Source organism: Pseudochaenichthys georgianus, chromosome 14 (assembly GCF_902827115.2).
Source record: "Pseudochaenichthys georgianus chromosome 14, fPseGeo1.2, whole genome shotgun sequence".
NCBI classification, from domain to species: domain Eukaryota; kingdom Metazoa; phylum Chordata; class Actinopteri; order Perciformes; family Channichthyidae; genus Pseudochaenichthys; species Pseudochaenichthys georgianus.
Genome location: NC_047516.1, coordinates 3849478 through 3867981, shown reverse-complemented (window position 1 = coordinate 3867981; position 18504 = coordinate 3849478). Strand labels below are relative to the sequence as shown.

The 18504-nt window shown below is 44.8% G+C and overlaps 1 protein-coding gene across 3 annotated transcripts in view; it reads left to right on the top strand.

The window, feature by feature from the left end:
• The window catches only part of klf8 (Kruppel like factor 8), an 81061-nt gene that overhangs the window by 48334 nt on the left and 14223 nt on the right, over positions 1 to 18504 (top strand). For all 3 annotated transcript variants that reach the window (XM_034098863.1, XM_034098861.1, XM_034098862.1), the window contains exon 3: positions 18045 to 18305. In XM_034098863.1, coding sequence (XP_033954754.1) covers positions 18045 to 18305 — 261 coding nt within the window. The remainder of the gene's footprint in view (positions 1 to 18044; positions 18306 to 18504) is intronic.

The following is an 18504-nucleotide window of genomic DNA, read 5'->3' as shown; positions in this document are numbered from 1 at the left end:
GACTCAGTCTCCAAGCTGGATATATAGCTGTTATCCATTGTTATCAATAGATTAGATATTCAGTTACACTTTCTTTGCATCGTATTGAGTTTTCATTTCAAGTGGTCAACCTTGTATTGTTTTTTGGTTGTTTTTGGTGGTGACACTTACCTGGAAACGACAAGCCAATCAGCAACTAGATGGATGAAAAGCTGTGATTTTGGTTTGCTTTCATTTCATTGGTCAGAAAGTCTAAAAACAAAGACGTTCTGACCTTTTAATGGCGTATTTCCACTACAGCGCGCTTTCCACTTGGCGTAGTTCCGGCTAGCGGGTACTATTTCACAGTTTTTCTGGCACCATAAAATCGAGGTTCTTAGCGGGTCAACAACCGGGCTGCTAAACTAGAGAGAGAATCGCTGGCAAGGGTGCTACAACTACAACAAGATGAACATATTTGACCGTGATTTAATTGTAATACATGTTTCTAAATGATGCCGAAGTAACAACATACTGATACCGGTTAGTAAAAACCATGACTTAATGCTTTGACAAGTCTGCAGACAGACGGCAGAGAAACACCCTTTTAAAATGCGTGTTTTCTGAATGGAGATCGGCTAAGCTAACGCAGTATATGCTCCGACCGTCCACACTCACAACAACGGCCTACAGACCAGCGACTGTATCCTCCATGACACAGACAGTCTGTGGCTTGTACTTGTTTAACTTGTGTCTAGTTTCTGAACAGATATGAGGAGCTGTGAGCTCTGAGTGCTAACAGCTAATGGCTGATGTTGGTTTTGTGGTTTGCATTGAAGATGGCGTCAAGGCTCCGCCTACATTGCGTTTCTATAGTTACTACACCAGCTACTAAACTGTTATGGAAACGCAGCATAAAGTGAGCCTGGCCTAACAAGGCCTAACTACACCGTACTAAGCAGAGCGAGGCCCTGCAGTGGAAATGCGCCATAAATGTGTTAATATTAACAGCTTGGCATATTATCCTGGTGTCACATCCTAGGTTTACTTCATCGCTCATTTCCTCAGCTGATGCTTCTTCTGTTTTTATTTTGCTGAGCAATTCTTTTAAGCTGCTCTTATCTAGGAAAACAGCACAGTTGGCCCGTACCTGCCCAGGCTTGTGCCAAAGGTCACGATACACTTCCTGCTCAGTCATCATCTACGACAAATATCTTTCCATAATCACTGCTTTTCTGAGGTTATAAATCTGCTCTCACCAGAGAGTCCAGTTATACGGAATCACACGTCGCCTCTGGCTCTTTGGAAGCTAGATTTGTGCTTCAGTACAACTAATTACACAGTACAAGCTTTAATAAAACAGTGATCAAGCTTTTCAGATGGGAAATACTCTGGGTCATTGCGCCCCAAAACATCTCTGCATACTTGTAAAATGGGTCATGCATAAATCACGATAATAACCCCAACACACCCGATTGACCTAATCCAAGTACGTCTTCTCTTACTTACTTACTCACAACAAAAACCGAACCAGCACCCCACGAATAAATTAACTTCTATCGTGGCCGCACAGTTTATTTTTAAGTTTTTTTCCAGTATTTTTAATAATCAAATGAGGTTTATTTGCCGTTATAATATATTAACATACTTTACATGCACCATGTGTCTAAAATGTTCAAAATACACTGCTTGTTCATTAATGGAAATACTTCCCAAAAGCCTTTAAATTAAAACAATTATTGATATGTTGTCTTCAGATGCTAAATGTATCGGGAGATGGGTTGGGTTTCTTTAGGTTTCTTAAAGGTGGGGTAGGTAAGTTCCAGAAACCGGCTCGAGATACACTTTTTGTTATATTCCATGGAATGCTCTCAACGTCCCGATAGCAATGAATATCTGAAGTGCTTTGACAACAAATCCATACAAAAATGTCATCTGTAGAAGCCGTGATACTGTAAAAAGTACAACCTGCCTGTCAGCCTTCCATCGGGGCACACACTTCTCTCGTGCCCTCATTGGTCATGTGCGCGTTCCTGTGTGTTGGGGGAGGGGCTCTGTGAGGAAGTGGCAGATTTTCTCCGGTTGTGTATTTTCAAATTCTAGCGATCTCGAGCCGGTTTCTCAAACTTACCTACCCCACCTTTAAATATTTGCCCTGTTAAAATGTATTTTCCCCTATTTTATGCACGGGGCCATATGTGCCGGCGTAGTGATTGTCGAGCCCCCTGAGGGAAATGTGTGCTATTGGGCTATATGGATCAAATTGAATGCCCTCAACATCCACTGCAAAATATATTCATTTTCTGCTTTGAAGGTTATTTGCCATGTTTCCATTGATCCGGTTGTTTATGTTTCATTGATCGTTTATTTAGCCGGACAGAAGACATAACTACCAATGTACAGAAAGTGTAACACCGAGATGGAGTGTGAGGGCTATCACTCGACTCCACAAACACCGGCTGAGAGAAAAATAAACTCCTGATGGCTATTTTAAAAAACATCTTGTATTTCAGTGAAAAAGCAGAATTCTCGTGAGGCTGCGAGGGGCTGGGGGGATGGGGCTCGTGGAGCCTTATATGTGTGTGTTGTGGCACGGTGTGGTTTAGGTTAGTGAAGGGTGGGGGCTGGGTGGAGCACTATTGCGTCATTAAGCGGTGAGGGTGTGTGCGTGGACCACACCTCTGTGTCTGCCTCGCTCAGAGGGGAGTGGAGTTTCCCGTCCAAAGATAAAGTGTGCAGGAAGTAGGTCCTCCTGGTTTTCGCTCCTCTGGGAGGACGCCTCACATCCTACTTACTGCTACCTCTGTCAACTCGGAGTCATTGCTTGCACTTCAGTTCTGTTTGCGTCATCAAACACAATGCCACTGACAAGACAAAAGGAAAAGTAAAACAAAAGATGTATGCTGGTTCAACTGGAAAATAAGACTCATCTGTAGAAATAGGTGGAGCCTACATTTGAAAAGAAACGGGTTTTACGTTTCCTGTCGTGTGTTATATCGGTTTTGGTGCATGTCAATGGTCTGCAAAGTTTAAATCCCCGTGTTCCCTCCAAAGAGTCTTTCTCCCACTCCCCCCTGCCTCAGGCGCCTCCATACTCACCCCCTGCTATTGGCTAGCGTTCCCACACATTGTACGTGATAGGCTAAGGAACGGGACATCTCTAAGCGGTTGACCAGAGTCAGCTGACCAATCAGAGCAGACTGGGCTCTGGTTTCAGACGGAGGGTGAAAAGAGGTGCTGCACAGGCAGTATGAGATCATGGAGTGTGTTTTTGTTGAAGGCAGAAGAGCTTGACATGTTTGGTTCCCTGGCTGAAGTTGAAAGATACACACATGGCCACTGAGCAGGATGCTGTGAAGTGCCTTGCTCAAGGGCAGGTGGAGGTTGGTTGTTGTAAATGGACCCTTGGTTTCATAAGTTAGGATGTCAGCACAAGGTCAAAGGTCGTTTTGCAGACTTGTTAGACTTTTCAGCATCATGTACACTTCCTCTCTTTATTCACTATCTCTTCCTCTCGTTTCACACACACACACACACACACACACACACACACACACACACACACACACACACACACACACACACACACACACACACACACACACACACACACACACACACACACACGCACACGCACACGCACACACACGCACGCACGCACACACTCCCTCCCTCCCTCCCCTTCTCAATGGTTCTTCTTCTACTTTCAAACTCTTACTCTGGACTCCCTCTCGTTCTCTCTCGACCTAATAGGATATGTCGAGGGAGGCTCTGCTTCCGCTCGCCCGGTCGCCATGGCAACCACGGCTCTGGCGGGAGTTGTCGAAAAAGGCTGTGTAGCCTGACCCCTCCCCCCCTCCTCCTTCCTCACTCCTCCTCTTCCTCCTCCACCTTTCCAAACCAGCCTGCCTCCCTGCCCCCTCCTCTCTCTCTCTTTCTAACCCACTGCTTCAGCCAAAGGCGCACACACACACACACACACACACACACACACACACACACACACACACACACACACACACACACACACACACACACACACACACACACACACACACACACACACACACACACACACACACACACACACACACACACACACACACACACACACACACACAATGAGGCCCTGTGTGTGTGCTTGTGTGTGTGTCTCTCTGTGTGTGTGTGTGTGTGTGTGTGTGTGTGTGTGCCGTGTGTGTGTGTCTCTCTGTGTGTGATGTGTGTGTGACGTGTGTGTGTGTGTCACTGATGTATGCAAATAAACAAGTCAGTTGTCCTCCAGCAAACAGGAGCACTCATGCACAAAGACAGGACACAACACACACACTGTCACACACATGTACACCCACTCTATTACTCTACTGTGTGTGTGTGTGTGTGTGTGTGTGTGTGTGTGTGTGTGTGTGTGTGTGTGTGTGTGTGTGTGTGTGTGTGTGTGTGTGTGTGTGTGTGTGTGTGTGTGTGTGTGTGTGTGTGTGTGTGTGTGTGTGTGTGTGTGTGTGTGTGTGTGTGTGTGTGTGTGTGTGTGGTTGAGCATTCAGTCCATTCAGAGGTCTGCACATTCACAATTTTGAGATGCAGGGAGAGGGAGAGAGAGATGGGGGGGGGGGTTAGAGGATGCAGTGCAGATATTGGTCTGATGCAGCTCCCTCTGCTGGTGCAGGATGATGATGTCATTGTTGGCAGCCCACTTCCTTCCCAGAGTGCAGCTTCCTGGAAGTAAGAAACAGCAGCTCTGATTGGCATAGGAAAGAGATAGGACTCTGGTGGTGTGTGTGTGTGTGTGTGTGTGTGTGTGTGTGTGTGTGTGTGTGTGTGTGTGTGTGTGTGTGTGTGTGTGTGTGTGTGTGTGTGTGTGTGTGTGTAAGATGTGTTCACAATACATCCGTCACACTCACGTCATGCTGTGATTGGTCAGGAATGCACAGCCACGGTTTGAACTTGTGCCTCATGCTCCACGTAAACATAACGGTGACATTTGATCAGGTGACGTCATGGAGGGAAAAGAGGAGGAGGTGATGCCTTGGATTTACTTTGGCCTGCATATTTCATTCCTTTATTGCATTGTGACTACATATCAGACGACCCTCACCTTTTAAACTATACGTAAAGAACTTCCTCATATATTTCACTTCGATCACGAAGCACTTGCTTAGCAAAGCTCGAAAGAATCACAGGAGGTAGCCATCATGCTTTGTCCAATGTTACGGTACGTCCACACGGCAGCTTTTCAAAATCTTGGAGCTGGGCGTGTCTGACAGCTTGGGGATTTTTTGCGAGCAATGCGACCAACAACCAATCACATGAATGTCCCGCCCCCGACATACAAAGCAAAAAACCCCGGGGATTTTATGCGAGCAATATATATATATATATAAACTCCCCAAACAGGCGAAAACCTACCAGTTTCCCCCACTGCCTCTGCCCCCTCCCTCCACGCCCTGGTTCCTCCGGTTTGTATCCCGGTAATAGTTCTGGTCGTAAAGAACCGGGTGATTTGCTCCCGTAACTTCTCGTTTGGAATATGAGGAAATGAACTGTCTGGCTCTCCCTGCTTACACGCGGTTTGATTGGCTAGCGCTTCTACTGTCAGATTTGCATAAACGCGTTTGATTGGCTGACGCTTCCAGCTCAGCTTCAAAAGTTGAACATTGCTCAACTTTGGAATCCTGGAAATCCTGGAAATCTTCGCTTCGCTCCCCCACAATGCAGTTCGGCGAAAAGCGAGGCAAAGTGACGTCATCCCCATTCAAAGTCAACGGGCAGAGAAGCGGTGGAAGCGGTGGAAGATTCGTCTAAAGCTGCCGTGTGGACGTACCGTCAGTTCATCAGAAGCTTTTGCTGCTTTGCCTGTTTAAAACTCATCAGTGTCCTCTCTCTCGCTGCACTCAATTCATGTTGATTCCACGGTTACTCAAACAGCCACAAATGGCCGATTGCAACGTGTCCTTTATTTCCTTCTCAAAGCAGTTAAATTGTCGCTTTGTCATCTGACGTAAGCAGCAAAGATGTTTCTATCAAGGCAAGGCAAGTTTATTTATATAGCACTTTTCAACACAAGGCAATTCAAAGTGCTTTACAGAAAATGAAAGACATTAAGCATTAAAAAAGAAAAGCTAATAAAATAAACATTAAAAGAACAATTAACAATTAATTTAGCCTAGTGAGCTATCAAATAAGGATGGTATTAAACAAAGGGGCATGTCTGCATCGTGGTGAGATAAAATGACCCAACACAGTCAGATGTTTCCCTAAGTGAAGCTGATGGGTTGCGGGTGTGAAAATCAATGGATGGGTCAATAGACTCCTCTCATGTTTTTGTAGCTGTTTTGTTACTGTTGTAATTGGATTGATGCCAATAGGAGGCGTGTGGTGCAGTGGCTTGTGCGTTGGTGTTGGGGACAGGTTCAAACCCCACTGCAGTCAGCAAGTTGCCAACCCTCCCGATTTTCGCGGGAGACTCCCGATTTCATTGCCCTCTCCCGGTTTCCTCCCGGGGTCATATTTCGCCCGCATTTTCCCCGATTTCTGAAAAAATCAGATTTACTCACGACTGTTTCCACTCTGACTTTAATACGGCTACTGGTTTCCATGGTAGCGCGTCTCTTTAGCAGCGCGCGCAACTCAAAGTCTGAGAGGGTGAGGAAGATGAAAACTGAACAAGAATCTACAACTCGACCCTCTGCTCACTCCTCTCCTGTAAAACACAGGTCCAGCCCACACACAGGCTCCATGGTGCCACAGGCATTGCCCTACAACTACAATAAGCATGTAAATGTTCCACTAATAAAACAATTCACTAGCACCGGAGTCTCCACCTGCAGACGCAGCCATCCTCGACAACTACTGTAGCGTCACCTTGGATACGAGTCCAAACAACTCACAGACACACAGGCCAGGGCGCCCTTTGAGCATCAGATCTGACGACGCTGATTGGCTGAAATTATGTTTCGGCGGCATAGTATACAAATAGCAACAGTCAGCTTGTTGGCTACTGCTGCTCTGGCTGAGGGCTCCTTGCTACCGCCCGGACGAGAGAGGGTCATGAAACACGCTATGGCCAGGCAGGAAACATGTGACTTATCAGTAACTTTAGACATCGTAAAACAATTTTAAACGAGATTTTATTGTAGATTATACATTTTACTGACACCAACTATATAATATTTACCTTGTTCATTAAAAGTAAAAAAAAAAAAAAAATAAAAAAAATTTCTTTTAATATATTTTTTAATTTATTTTTAATTTTTAATGACAATCAAACATGTGGGAAGAGGGGGGGCGGCGCCCCTATCGCCCCTATGGGCCGGCCGCCACTGGTCAGCATGTCGTTGTGTCCATGAGACACTTCACCCCAAATTGCTCCTGTGGGGACTGCCCTCAGTATTGAGTATGTTAGTCGCTTTGGATAAAAGCAAGTGGCGTGTAATGTAATGTAATTATTGCTTCGTCTTTAGTAGACCCCGATGAATGACTTCAATGATGTTGTATCCACAGCGCAATGAGAGCCTTCCTTTATGTCTTTGACATTTGAAAAGAGAGGAAACTGTTTGTCGCACCACAATAGAGGTCACGCTTCAAGTACTGGACGTAGGAGACGTTCTACAAGAATGGCTTCACATCTTGTGTTTGAGTGTTTTTGAGGCGTTAACTGAGGACTGTGTCGAACTGAAATGACCTGTGCACTTTATCGAGGCTCTTTTTCTCTACGCCTACACCTTCTCTACTGTATTGTCCAACTGGATGCAACAAGTTCAGGAATTTATTCCACGGTAACCAAGCCTGCCGAGAAACAGGAAGTTACTCATTAAGCCAGTTAAGAAAGGAGTTATTGGGTACACCAAGAAATGTACAACACAATCGAGCATACATCTGAACATTTAATGAAATAATGTTAATGCCTCGAAAAGGATTTGTCTCAGCATCTTGTTTACAACTTTGATCTGTTTATATCTAATGTCTTCATTAAAGAGACACACAGAGTGGACTTTAGTGTGGATGGATGGGACGTTGCAACACAGGTTTTAAACAAGCCCAGTTCTACTTCTTTGGAATAGAAAACAAAAGTAAACGGCAGTAGCATCGACATGTGTTGTTTTTGGCTAAATGCTCCACATTCCTGTGAGGCGTTATCGAGTAAAACATGTTCATAATGAAAAACTATGAAGACGACGCTCCGTTCGTTGACAGATCAATCAGACATTACAAAGACTATTTCGCAGTTTCATGTCCCGTCCGAATGATATCAGACATTTGTGTTCCCACATACAGCTTCGCTGGGTAAGCAAAGATATGTTCAGGGTTGCATTGCGTGCGTGAAGGTTACTAAGCACCCGGGGAATCAACACTGGCTCCTGGTGTTAGGTAACATCAGGCTGAGAGTGTCAGTGAGCTGCTCTGGGATCAGCTGCTAACAGGTGGGTGAACCGGAGCGAGGGCGGGAGAGGAGTGAGCTGCAGGGTGGGGCCGGTTGGAGCTTCTTTGGGTGTGGTGTGTGTGTGTGTGTGTGTGTGTGTGTGTGTGTGTGTGTGTGTGTGTGTGTGTGTGTGTGTGTGTGTGTGTGTGTGTTGAGTAGAGCGGGGCTGCATGCTTCCAAGTCAATATCTCCCCCAGCTGTTGTTTTTTGCTCTGTGTCTTCATCATCCATATCTGCCTTCACACTCCACTCCTCAGGCATTAATACACACACACACACACACACACACACACCCACACACACACACACACACACACACACACACACACACACACACACACACACACACACACACACACACACACACACACACACACACACACACACACACACACACACACACACACACACACACACACACACACACACACACACACACACACACACCTATTATACCACATGCACCGACATATCACACATTTGCCTCCCAGAAAAATCTGAATTAAGCAGTGTTGACTTTCACATATGAAATATCTTCCTCTTCACCTCCGTCTTCTTCCATCCTCTCTTCACCTTTCACATGCATAGTCACATTCCTGCGGTGGTATAGATTTTCCTTGTAGAAAAACCTCTGTGACAATGACTGAAAAGCCTATCAATGCTATCTTGTTGATGATGTACGATGTATCTGGCGGCCCTGAGGGACTTTCTTTAGATTTGGCTCAAGGCTGGACTCAAATATGAACCGATTTGTCATAAATCAAGAATTAACACACAATGACAATGTTTGTACAAATATTGTATTAGTAGTAATACAAGTTACTCAATGTCTTTCTGTGTTCAAAAGCTGTTTCCGTTCATGGTGTTCCGGGTACATTTTGACCCATGATTGATCTCATTCCAAAACACTCAAAGATAATGACTATCATCCAAAATTGTTTTAACTACATCATAACTAAGTTATTATGCATTCATAACCGTACAGTCCTGTTGTCATTGTATTACAGTGCCATATTCTTTGTGAAAGGTTGAGTTCCCGTGTGGGGAGGGGGGCAGAGGGAGGGGAGGCCAGGTGTGTGTTGCAAAAAAGTATTGTTCCAGTTGATGAAGGGGGTGGGGGGGGTGTCTAAAGTCAAAGATGAGTTTTGATTGGACTACATTTGAACCCGAGTCACCCACAACAATTCTGCTGGGTCTCGAACACCAAGGCAAGTTTATTTATATAGCACTTTTCAACGCAAGGCAATTCAAAGTGCTTTACAAAAAAAAATGAAAGACATTAAGCATTAAAAAAGAAAAGCTAATAAAATAAACATTAAGGAAAAATACATGGATAAAAGTTACAGTGCAGTTTAAGATATGAATAGTTCAATTAAACATTACAAGAAAAAGTACAATACAAGTTACAGTGCAGTTTAAGATATGAATAGTTCAATTAAAAGCAGCGACAAAAAGAAAAGTCTTCAACCAAATTAAACGCTTTTTTTTTTTTAGAGACCTTCAGACTTGTCAAAATCTGTTTTGTAGTATTTATATAGCTGTTGTGGAGGAGATCATGAAGCCTTGTTCCCACACAAAAAACTAGAGCGTAGTTATTCTATCTACTTGAAACGGGTCACGGGAGACCCGGACACAACATACGGGTTAAGTTCAGCAGGATTGATTGTTAGTGTTGTTGGTTGCTCGTCCCCTCCGGCCTTTTGGCAGGAACCTTTGGCTCTTTTCCACCAAATACCCAAGAACTAACCGTCAGTTATGCATGTGCCCTTTTGAAGAATGTTTGAGTATTCGTTTGATCGTGGATGAAAGCTTTAAATGAAAGTTAATGGTGTCGTGTTTGGATAATTGGGAGAATAATATGTGTGATTACTTCGTTATCTGTTACTAATTCCGTCTGCCCTCTAAACCCTGAGTTGGTGCTAGTGGCAGTGGGAACACTCAGTCCATAAACTGAAAGTGAACTTGGCGGTTGTGGTTTGCATTGATAAAGTAATAAGTGAACTATTGTATCAACGGTTCATGGAAGAGACAATCTGATTATGACATTCACTTGCGGTCTGTTTGAACGGCAGTCTCTTCTGAAGTAGACTTATGAACACTATATGGAGGATTTGCGTCTTAAAATTCTTAAAGGGAGTTTGGTACGGGGGCTGTTGACCCAATGTCTACCCCTTCTGTCAGTTATATTATATCTGATGGAAAGTTGACGAAGGGCTTTTTGTGACAGTGTGATGTTTGAATGAATGAAAAGGCAACGTTAGAAATGCTTGTAGTAGATATGCTGAGAGATTTGTGTCACTCACTTTGTCTTACTCCCATCTTGATATTGAATCAGATTGATTATAGACATGTATTAGCAGCCAAATCTCGTGTTAAGTTTAAGTTCATTACTTTGGTCTCTTCCTATATGGGCAGTTACCTCAGGAGGAACTACGGCCCATAAACTCCGACTGAACTCGTGGTTTGTACAGATAAAGTAATCAGTGATCTATTATATCAACAGTTAATGGAACATTTCCTTGATTGCAAATTTGAGGAGAGATTATGGTGATGACTACTGGTCTGTAAGGGCAACTGTGGCTCAGTGGGTAGAGCGCTGGACTTCGAATCAGGAGGTAGCAAGTTTGAGTCCCACTGCAGTCAGCATGTCGTTGTGAGACGCTTCACCCCAATGCTCCTGTGGGGATTGTCCACAGTACTGGATGTGTGTTAGTCGCTTTGGATAACAGGGCGAACGCAGAGCTGTATCACTTCTGTAAATTACTCATTACTTTATCTATATGAGAGCCAGTGTTTGTCCAACATGATTAAAGTCCTCCCTCTCTTCCTCAGTCACAGCTGCTTCCCGCTTCCATTCCAGTTAGAGATCACATGAATTAATTGCGAGGCGAAGACTGGGTGACCCATTTGATGGTGGAGCTGCTGAGCTGAGACGTGCAGGGGGAGCACAGCGACTCCATCTCAGCCAGGAGGTTCATTCCTGTTGCGTTCACACCGTTTGACAGATTGTCGTGACAGCTAGTTTATGGCTCTTTTGTCTCACGCACAAACAATGCAAATGTTACCTCAGGGCAGGTGAAAGGTGAGGATATTACCACCAGGTTTCCTGTGAATGTGAGGAAATGGAGACGACACGGAGAAGAGGGTTTATTGGCGATAGAGAAGGGGTTGTTTTGTGATCACAACAATTGATCAAATATGGTTTGGGGTAGACACACGACAGCTTTCCAACTTTCCCACAAGCACTCCTAATCTGTATTTCCTTTGGTGGTGATGTCAGTTACGTTTCATTTAGCTGCTTAATTTATCCACAACAACTTACTCGCAATAAACCATAGACATACCAACTCAGAACACAACTGTTCATTTATACAGTTATGCTTTTTTATCTGTCCATTGATGTTTCTAATTATATGATGAAAATATATCGTTAGCAACATGACTACTTCTAGCAGGTTTGCGAACATATCTGTCCGCAGAAAGGAAACAATCGTAATAATCTCAAAGAAATGAAAACCCTAATGTTGGTGCCATGATAAAGGCAGAGATAAAGGCAGTGTATGTTCAGGGCTTTTATTGTGAAAGGGAAACTGCGACCTAGATGAATTGCATCCTGCAAGCAAGGACTATAGGAATCCAAGATACAATAATACCATGATGTAAACATGTTTTCTGTAGCTAGTTTAGACGGTGTTTACAGGAGAACGAAACGGGTTGTATGTATCTGCTACTTTTCTCTCGTGTCTCGCCCGTTCGTTCACACGAGGCCGTAACGTAACGTCTCTGGGGGGCCAAACGGCTCAGTGTGTACGCCCTATATACGACCATTTCCTGATAACGATGTTAGCACAATCTACAGCTCGACCATGCTACAGAGCAGATGTTAGTGCAACATCTACAGCTCCTCTACCACAACCATCAGCAACAAGTGGACACGGAGAATTACATGAACTACATGTTGCTAAATCCACCGCGGGGCATAAACAGAAGGGCAACCATGCTCGGGGGTCTTCTTCGCTGCTTTTGGTGTATTTTGTGGCGGAAGCTACTACGCCACTCACAGGCCTGGCATATGTACTACAGCGTCTCCAGTGGTCTCGTATGAATGGACCACGGACACGTTAAATGAGCCGAATGCGTGTGAACCGTGTAAACCTGAGTCAATAGCCGCTTTCACTAAAGTACCACGGCACTGAATCCGCCAGGGGGCTAGTGCCAATCGCATTCACACCGCAGTACTTTCCCTGAGGCAAGATTACGCTGACTTCAATTGGTCTTCTTCTTCTCTGGGTTTACTGGCAGGCCGCAAAACCACTTCACGGCGAGTACAACAAAAAAACGAGAGAAGAAGAACTACACGGGGGGGGGGAGGGGGGGTATAAAGCCCACCCGCTGTATGAGGCGTTTGTTTACTTTCCGACCTCAGACATGATGGAGTTCACTGAGCTTGTTGTCTTTGTGCTCATGTTATACAGCTTTGTAACCCAGGTGGTAGCATGTTGCATATTACCTGTATACCTGTGTGAGAGTAATGGTGATGAATACAGGGATGAATGGACTGCCGCGACCCAGCTTGATGTGCCAGCCAATATTGGCGAGGCTGGGGGGGGGGGGGAAATGCGCACAGCCCTTAGGAGGCATCTCAACATCGATTACATTGTATATTGTAAATTGACAACATCTTTTGATCTTTTGTACAGTGCATTTGGTTCTCTCTTTTATTTACCACATTCAAGACGGGCACAATTACAATAGTGCAGACACACCTTTTTGCAAAGAAAATATGTCAGTATCAAAACAGTGTGGCAATATAATAACAAACTGCCAGGTGTCATATGCACAGTAAATAGGCTCAGCAGTTAACACACCTTTATTATATATCCTCCTGAGAGGAACTCGGTACACTAACTCCTAAGATGTTCCCTTACTATAATTAATTAAAATATTGAACTCACAACACTGGTATTTACAAACTTAACCATTTCTCTTTCAATAAATAAATAGTGCTTGTGTTGATGGACGCCATTTTGAAATACAATGAAATTATCTATTTCAAAGCCACATATTGTGGGTGGGACACAATAACTAAAGCTTCGCCAGTTTATAACCGATGAAACATGATGGTACATTTGGAGTTGGGAACTGCTTTCTGTAGAAGCTGCTGCATCCCGTCCTCAGAGTAAATTGCCAGAAGCGCCGACACTTCCTCATCATCCCACCGCTCCGGTGTTGTAGTACGTGTGGTCATAACTGCTTTAAAGTACAACAAAACTACTCGCTCAGGTGTGGATGTGGTTTTGTAGCGAGGAAAAAAAATGGCTGCCTAACGGGGCAATTCGCCCAGCCAATAGAAATAGAATAGAAATTGGCACTCTTTTATCACCAGGTTCGTACCACCTCTCGAGCAGGGACTGAAAATGGCCAAAAGAGTTCCCGGCACTGAGTAGTCCCGGCGGTGTGAACGCGACATTATTGGTACTAACGGAGCGTCCACACTACAGCTTCAAAAAAAGCTTGGAGCTGGGCGTGTCTGGAGCTTGGGGATTTTATTCAAGCAACACAACCAACAACCAATCACATGAATGTCCCGCCCCCGACATACAAAGCAAAAAACCCCGGGGATTGTATGGGAGCAATATATATATATATATATATATATATATAAACTCCCCAAACAGGCGAAAACCTACCAGTTTCCCCCACTGCCTCTGCCACCTCCCTCCATGCTGGTTCCTCCGGTTTGTGTCCCGGTAGGTGAAGAGGGTCTGGTCATACAAAACCGGGTGATTTGCTACGGCGATAGTTAGTTTCTCCTCCGACTTTTTTTGAAATATAGAAATGAACGGCGGGATATCTCTCCCAGCTTAGACGCGGTTTGATTGGCTACGGCTTGAGCTGTCAGATTTTCCGAAACGGGATTTGATCGGCTGGCGCTGGCTACTCCGGCGTCTCCGGCGTCAGAAGTTGAACATTGTTCAACTTCTGTCGCCTGAGACGCCTGAGACGGACCGCTCTGCTACCCACAATTCAGTTCGGCGAAAAAGCGAGGCTACGTGACGTCACCCCATTGAAAGTGAATGGGCAGATTGGAGTTGTCGACGCTTCCGACGCTGTACTGTGGACGGGCCGTAACGGAACTAAAGAACCAAAGTACCAGGGAAAGTCCTGCGGTGTGAATGCGGTGTGAATGCGGCTTATGGTGTGAACGGAAGACTTTTTTGAAAACGAATTCGGTGCGCAAACGTTCCCGTGTAAATGGGGTCTCGGGGCAAGTGAAAGGTGAGGATATTACCACCAGGTTTCCTGCCATTGTGAGGACATGGAGACAACACGGAGAAGAGGGTCTTTGTGTTGATATTTAAATCAAGATTGGTGGTGTTTATTGGCGATAGAGAAGGGGTAGTTTTGTGATCAAAACAATTGACAGCTTTCCAACTTTCCCACAAGCACTCCTAATCTGAATTTCCTTTGGTGGTGATGATGTCAGTCACATTTCATTTAGCTGATGCAAAAGACAGTTACGTGTGTATCTGTCCATTGATGTTTCTAATTATATGAAGAAAATATATCTTATTGTTTATCGTTAGCAACATGACTACTTCTAGCAGGTTTGCGAACATATCTGTCCAAAGAAAGGAAACAATGGTAGAAATGAAAACCCTAATGTCGGTGCCATGATAACGGCAGAGTTAAACACCTGGTAGTAATAATAAGAAGGCATGTTGTGTAATTCAAGGATGTAGCTTGTAGCATGTTTTCGCAACTCTCCCTCTTGCTTCTGTCAACGTGGCTCTTCAGCTAAAGACTAGGATGTGTACTCCGGTTGTTCAGCTACCTGGGGAAAGCGAAGATGTTGAGTGTCCTTTTAGCTAAAGGCACTCTGTTAGGCAGATGTTCAGGGCTTTTATTGTGAAATGGAAATTGCGACCAGATGAATAATTGCATCCTGCAAGCAAGGATTATAGGAATCCAAGATACAATAATACCATGACGTAAACATGTTTTCTGTAGCTAGTTGAATGTTGGTTCATACAATGTGTTGAAGCACTGAATATTCATCCGGCAGTGCTTTCTGTTTCTCTGGGTAATGAGCTGCTGGATATCCTCATTTGTATCCTTTCTGTCCTGCTATCAGAAAGTCTCTCTTCCCATTTCCCATTTCCCTCCCTCATGCTGTCTCTCAGATCACAGAGCTTGCAGAAGTCCAGTGAGGGTTTTTCTCTTTTCTCTCTTCCTCTCTCTCAGCCCTTTCTTTTGGGGATTTTGCAAAGAACTGTGGGTTTAATCTGAGCAACCGTGAAAAATGAGGCAGAGAAATGGAGGAATACTGGAGGGAGTGGGTGGAAATGGAGCCGAGAAAGAAGGGTGAGGCGGAAAGATACAAGGGTGTGGTTGATGTGAGGAGTGAGAGGGGGGGGAGGGGGGGGGAGAAAAAAGGTGAAAAGGGGGTGTGGTCATGAGATGGAGAGAACATGCAAAGGTGGGGGGTGAAGTGATGGAAAGATGAACGGACCGGGAGGGGAGTTGGTGGTGGTGGAGGGTGGGGAACGAGTGGAAAAAACATGGAGTCAGCTGATAGCTCCCAGTTTCCATGGCAACTGAAGGCCTTTCCCACCCACTCTCTTTCTCTCTGCCTCATCCTCCCTCACTTCTTTCACACTTCATTTTCTTTTCAGTGTTTTTCTCGTTGTTGGGGGGCTGTCTCTATAATGGCGTGCTCGTCCCTTTTTCCGCCCTTTCATTTCCTCTTCTCTCTTCTCCTATTGGCTGGCTATCGGGCTCCTGAAATCCCTCTTCCTCACCTCAGCCAAGTTTGGTGCAGTTTCTGTGTGTTTGCCTTTGATGTGTTTGCTTCCTCTGTCCTCTCCTTATTCCCTATGGGAGCTCCTCAATCCCCTCTTTACCTGAACCAAGTTGGATCGGTTTTTTTGACGTGAGCATATCCAAATCTTTTTATTGTCGCTTCAAGAAAAACACCAACGCTTGTAAGGAATACAAAAGCATTTTTAATTGGCTGCTTTCCCCCTTTATTATTATTCAGTACAGCTGGAAGCACAGAGACGTAGTGCACAGAGTTGTGCGGGAATGGGCCCTAAAACCCAGATAATTAGTTGGCGTTCGGCCACAGCAACGCCCCTAAACTTTACTCTCACTCCGTTATCTGTGTGCAAAGATAGTTGACTGCAGGATGGTGTTTCCCAACCTCTGCGCCTCCATCAGCCTGCAGCCGAACTGTGTGACCCGATAAAAGGGCGTAGCGTTGTCTCCACCCTCTCAGCAGAACTGGATGGAGGCCAACTCCTGGACTGCTGCTCCCTCTCACTTCTCCTCTCTTTGACTCTCTCTCTCTCGTAATCAGTACCAGTCTCTCTCTATACCCAGCAGCCCTCGCTCTCACTCTCTCCCCCTCCTCCCCCTCTGAGTCCCACACAGCAGCCATTGTTCTGTGAGGAGCTCCACAGCTGAGCCCTGGGTGGCTGTCGAGGAGAGTGGGGTGCTCTGAGAGAAATCTAGAGCGTGATATGAAAACGCCTCGTGGTTGTTCAGAGAAATCCAGTTTGCTGAGCTGCATGAGATCAGGGCTGCAGCAAAGTGAACATGCTTTTTGTGTGTGTGTGCGACTGTTGGTGAAACACGGCTATCGTTGGTGATTTCATCCGTTGACCCAGAGTCTGAAATGTTGGCTGAATGTTTGATGAGACAAAGTGAAATCTTTAGCTTTCCCTGGCAGCACACAAGACGGCTCTGAAGGAATGCTTTGTACCAAGATGCACCCTGGGAGTTGTCGTTAAGTTATCTCCTCAAGCTTATTTGATGTACATAGGCTTGCACTTTTTACTATATACGATAAAGGTGCAAAAAAAAGAAGACAGAATTGAAAACAAAAGCATACACAGAAAACGCACAGGGATTTCAAAAAGTGATCAAGCAAAAATCTAACATTTAAAAAGTAAAAAAACATTTGAATTGTGACTTTAGTGGTGTGTTTTCAAATGCCATTTAAATTGAAGCACTAAGGCGTTTAATGTTGTGACTTTTTAACTTATAAGACCAGCTATATAAGTTAATGGTACTGATCCAAATCAGGAAGTACTGTCATCCCTGTATGTGTGGGAAATGAGTGTGACGTCTGAAATAACTTCATGTTCTTTGCACCTCTATGATAAATATGAATATATATGTTACCTTTAGTCCACGGCCGTGTTCTTGTAACGACCATGTGACAGAAGTGTTCAAAAGCCATCTGCTGCCGTGTTTCCCTCGGTCGTGTGTTTCCAGCTACATCAAATAAAACTAATGAGATCATTTCTGTGTCTGTGGCTCCAGCTGGCTTTTTAAACTCTAAAGCAGCACGCATTGGCATACTTCACTTACGCATGATTACATTAGTCATTAATATCTCGAGTCCTGTGAAAGTCTGATTGAGCTTATCATTTGACTCGGCAAAGGTCAGGAGGAAAAGTATTAATGAGTTACCAACAGGTATCCAATAATAATACTTATCTGTCTTTGGATACGATATTTTAAACAAGTGAAGCAGCAAAAAGGGACTCAAAATAAGGGGAATATATAAGAATTAAGCATGAATAGGAAAAAGGTGCCACACGCATCCCAAAGTACAATCGGCTTCCTAAAACTCTCTTTCTCCCCTCCGTGTCCCCGGCAGGTGGGTGAAGGCGAGGACTGCACGCAGACGACAGACCTGCGGGTGAAGACGGAGCCGGTGTGTAAGTTGGAGCCCGCCTCCCCCGACCCGCCCCCCGCTGAGGACCAGACCGAGCCCGTGGACCTGTCGCTCAACAAGCCCCGCCCCTCCTCGCTCCCCTCCTCCGCCGCGGGCACCACCATGAACCCTGCCCCCAGCGGCATGGTGCCACAAATGTCCGCTACACCCGTCCCCTCCACGATACAAACCATAGGCTCCATGGTAAATACCGCTTGCTCTTTTTCAAAGCCTTGAAATGAGTATATAGACTCTTATGGCACTATTTTATTGTATTTACTTGCACTATTTTATCTGTTTTATTGATAAATACCCTTTTTCTCTTTAACAATGTTTTGAATGAATGAGTCCCAAACCCTTATTAGCATATTCCCTGGAAGTCAGATATTGTTTTGGGGATAGA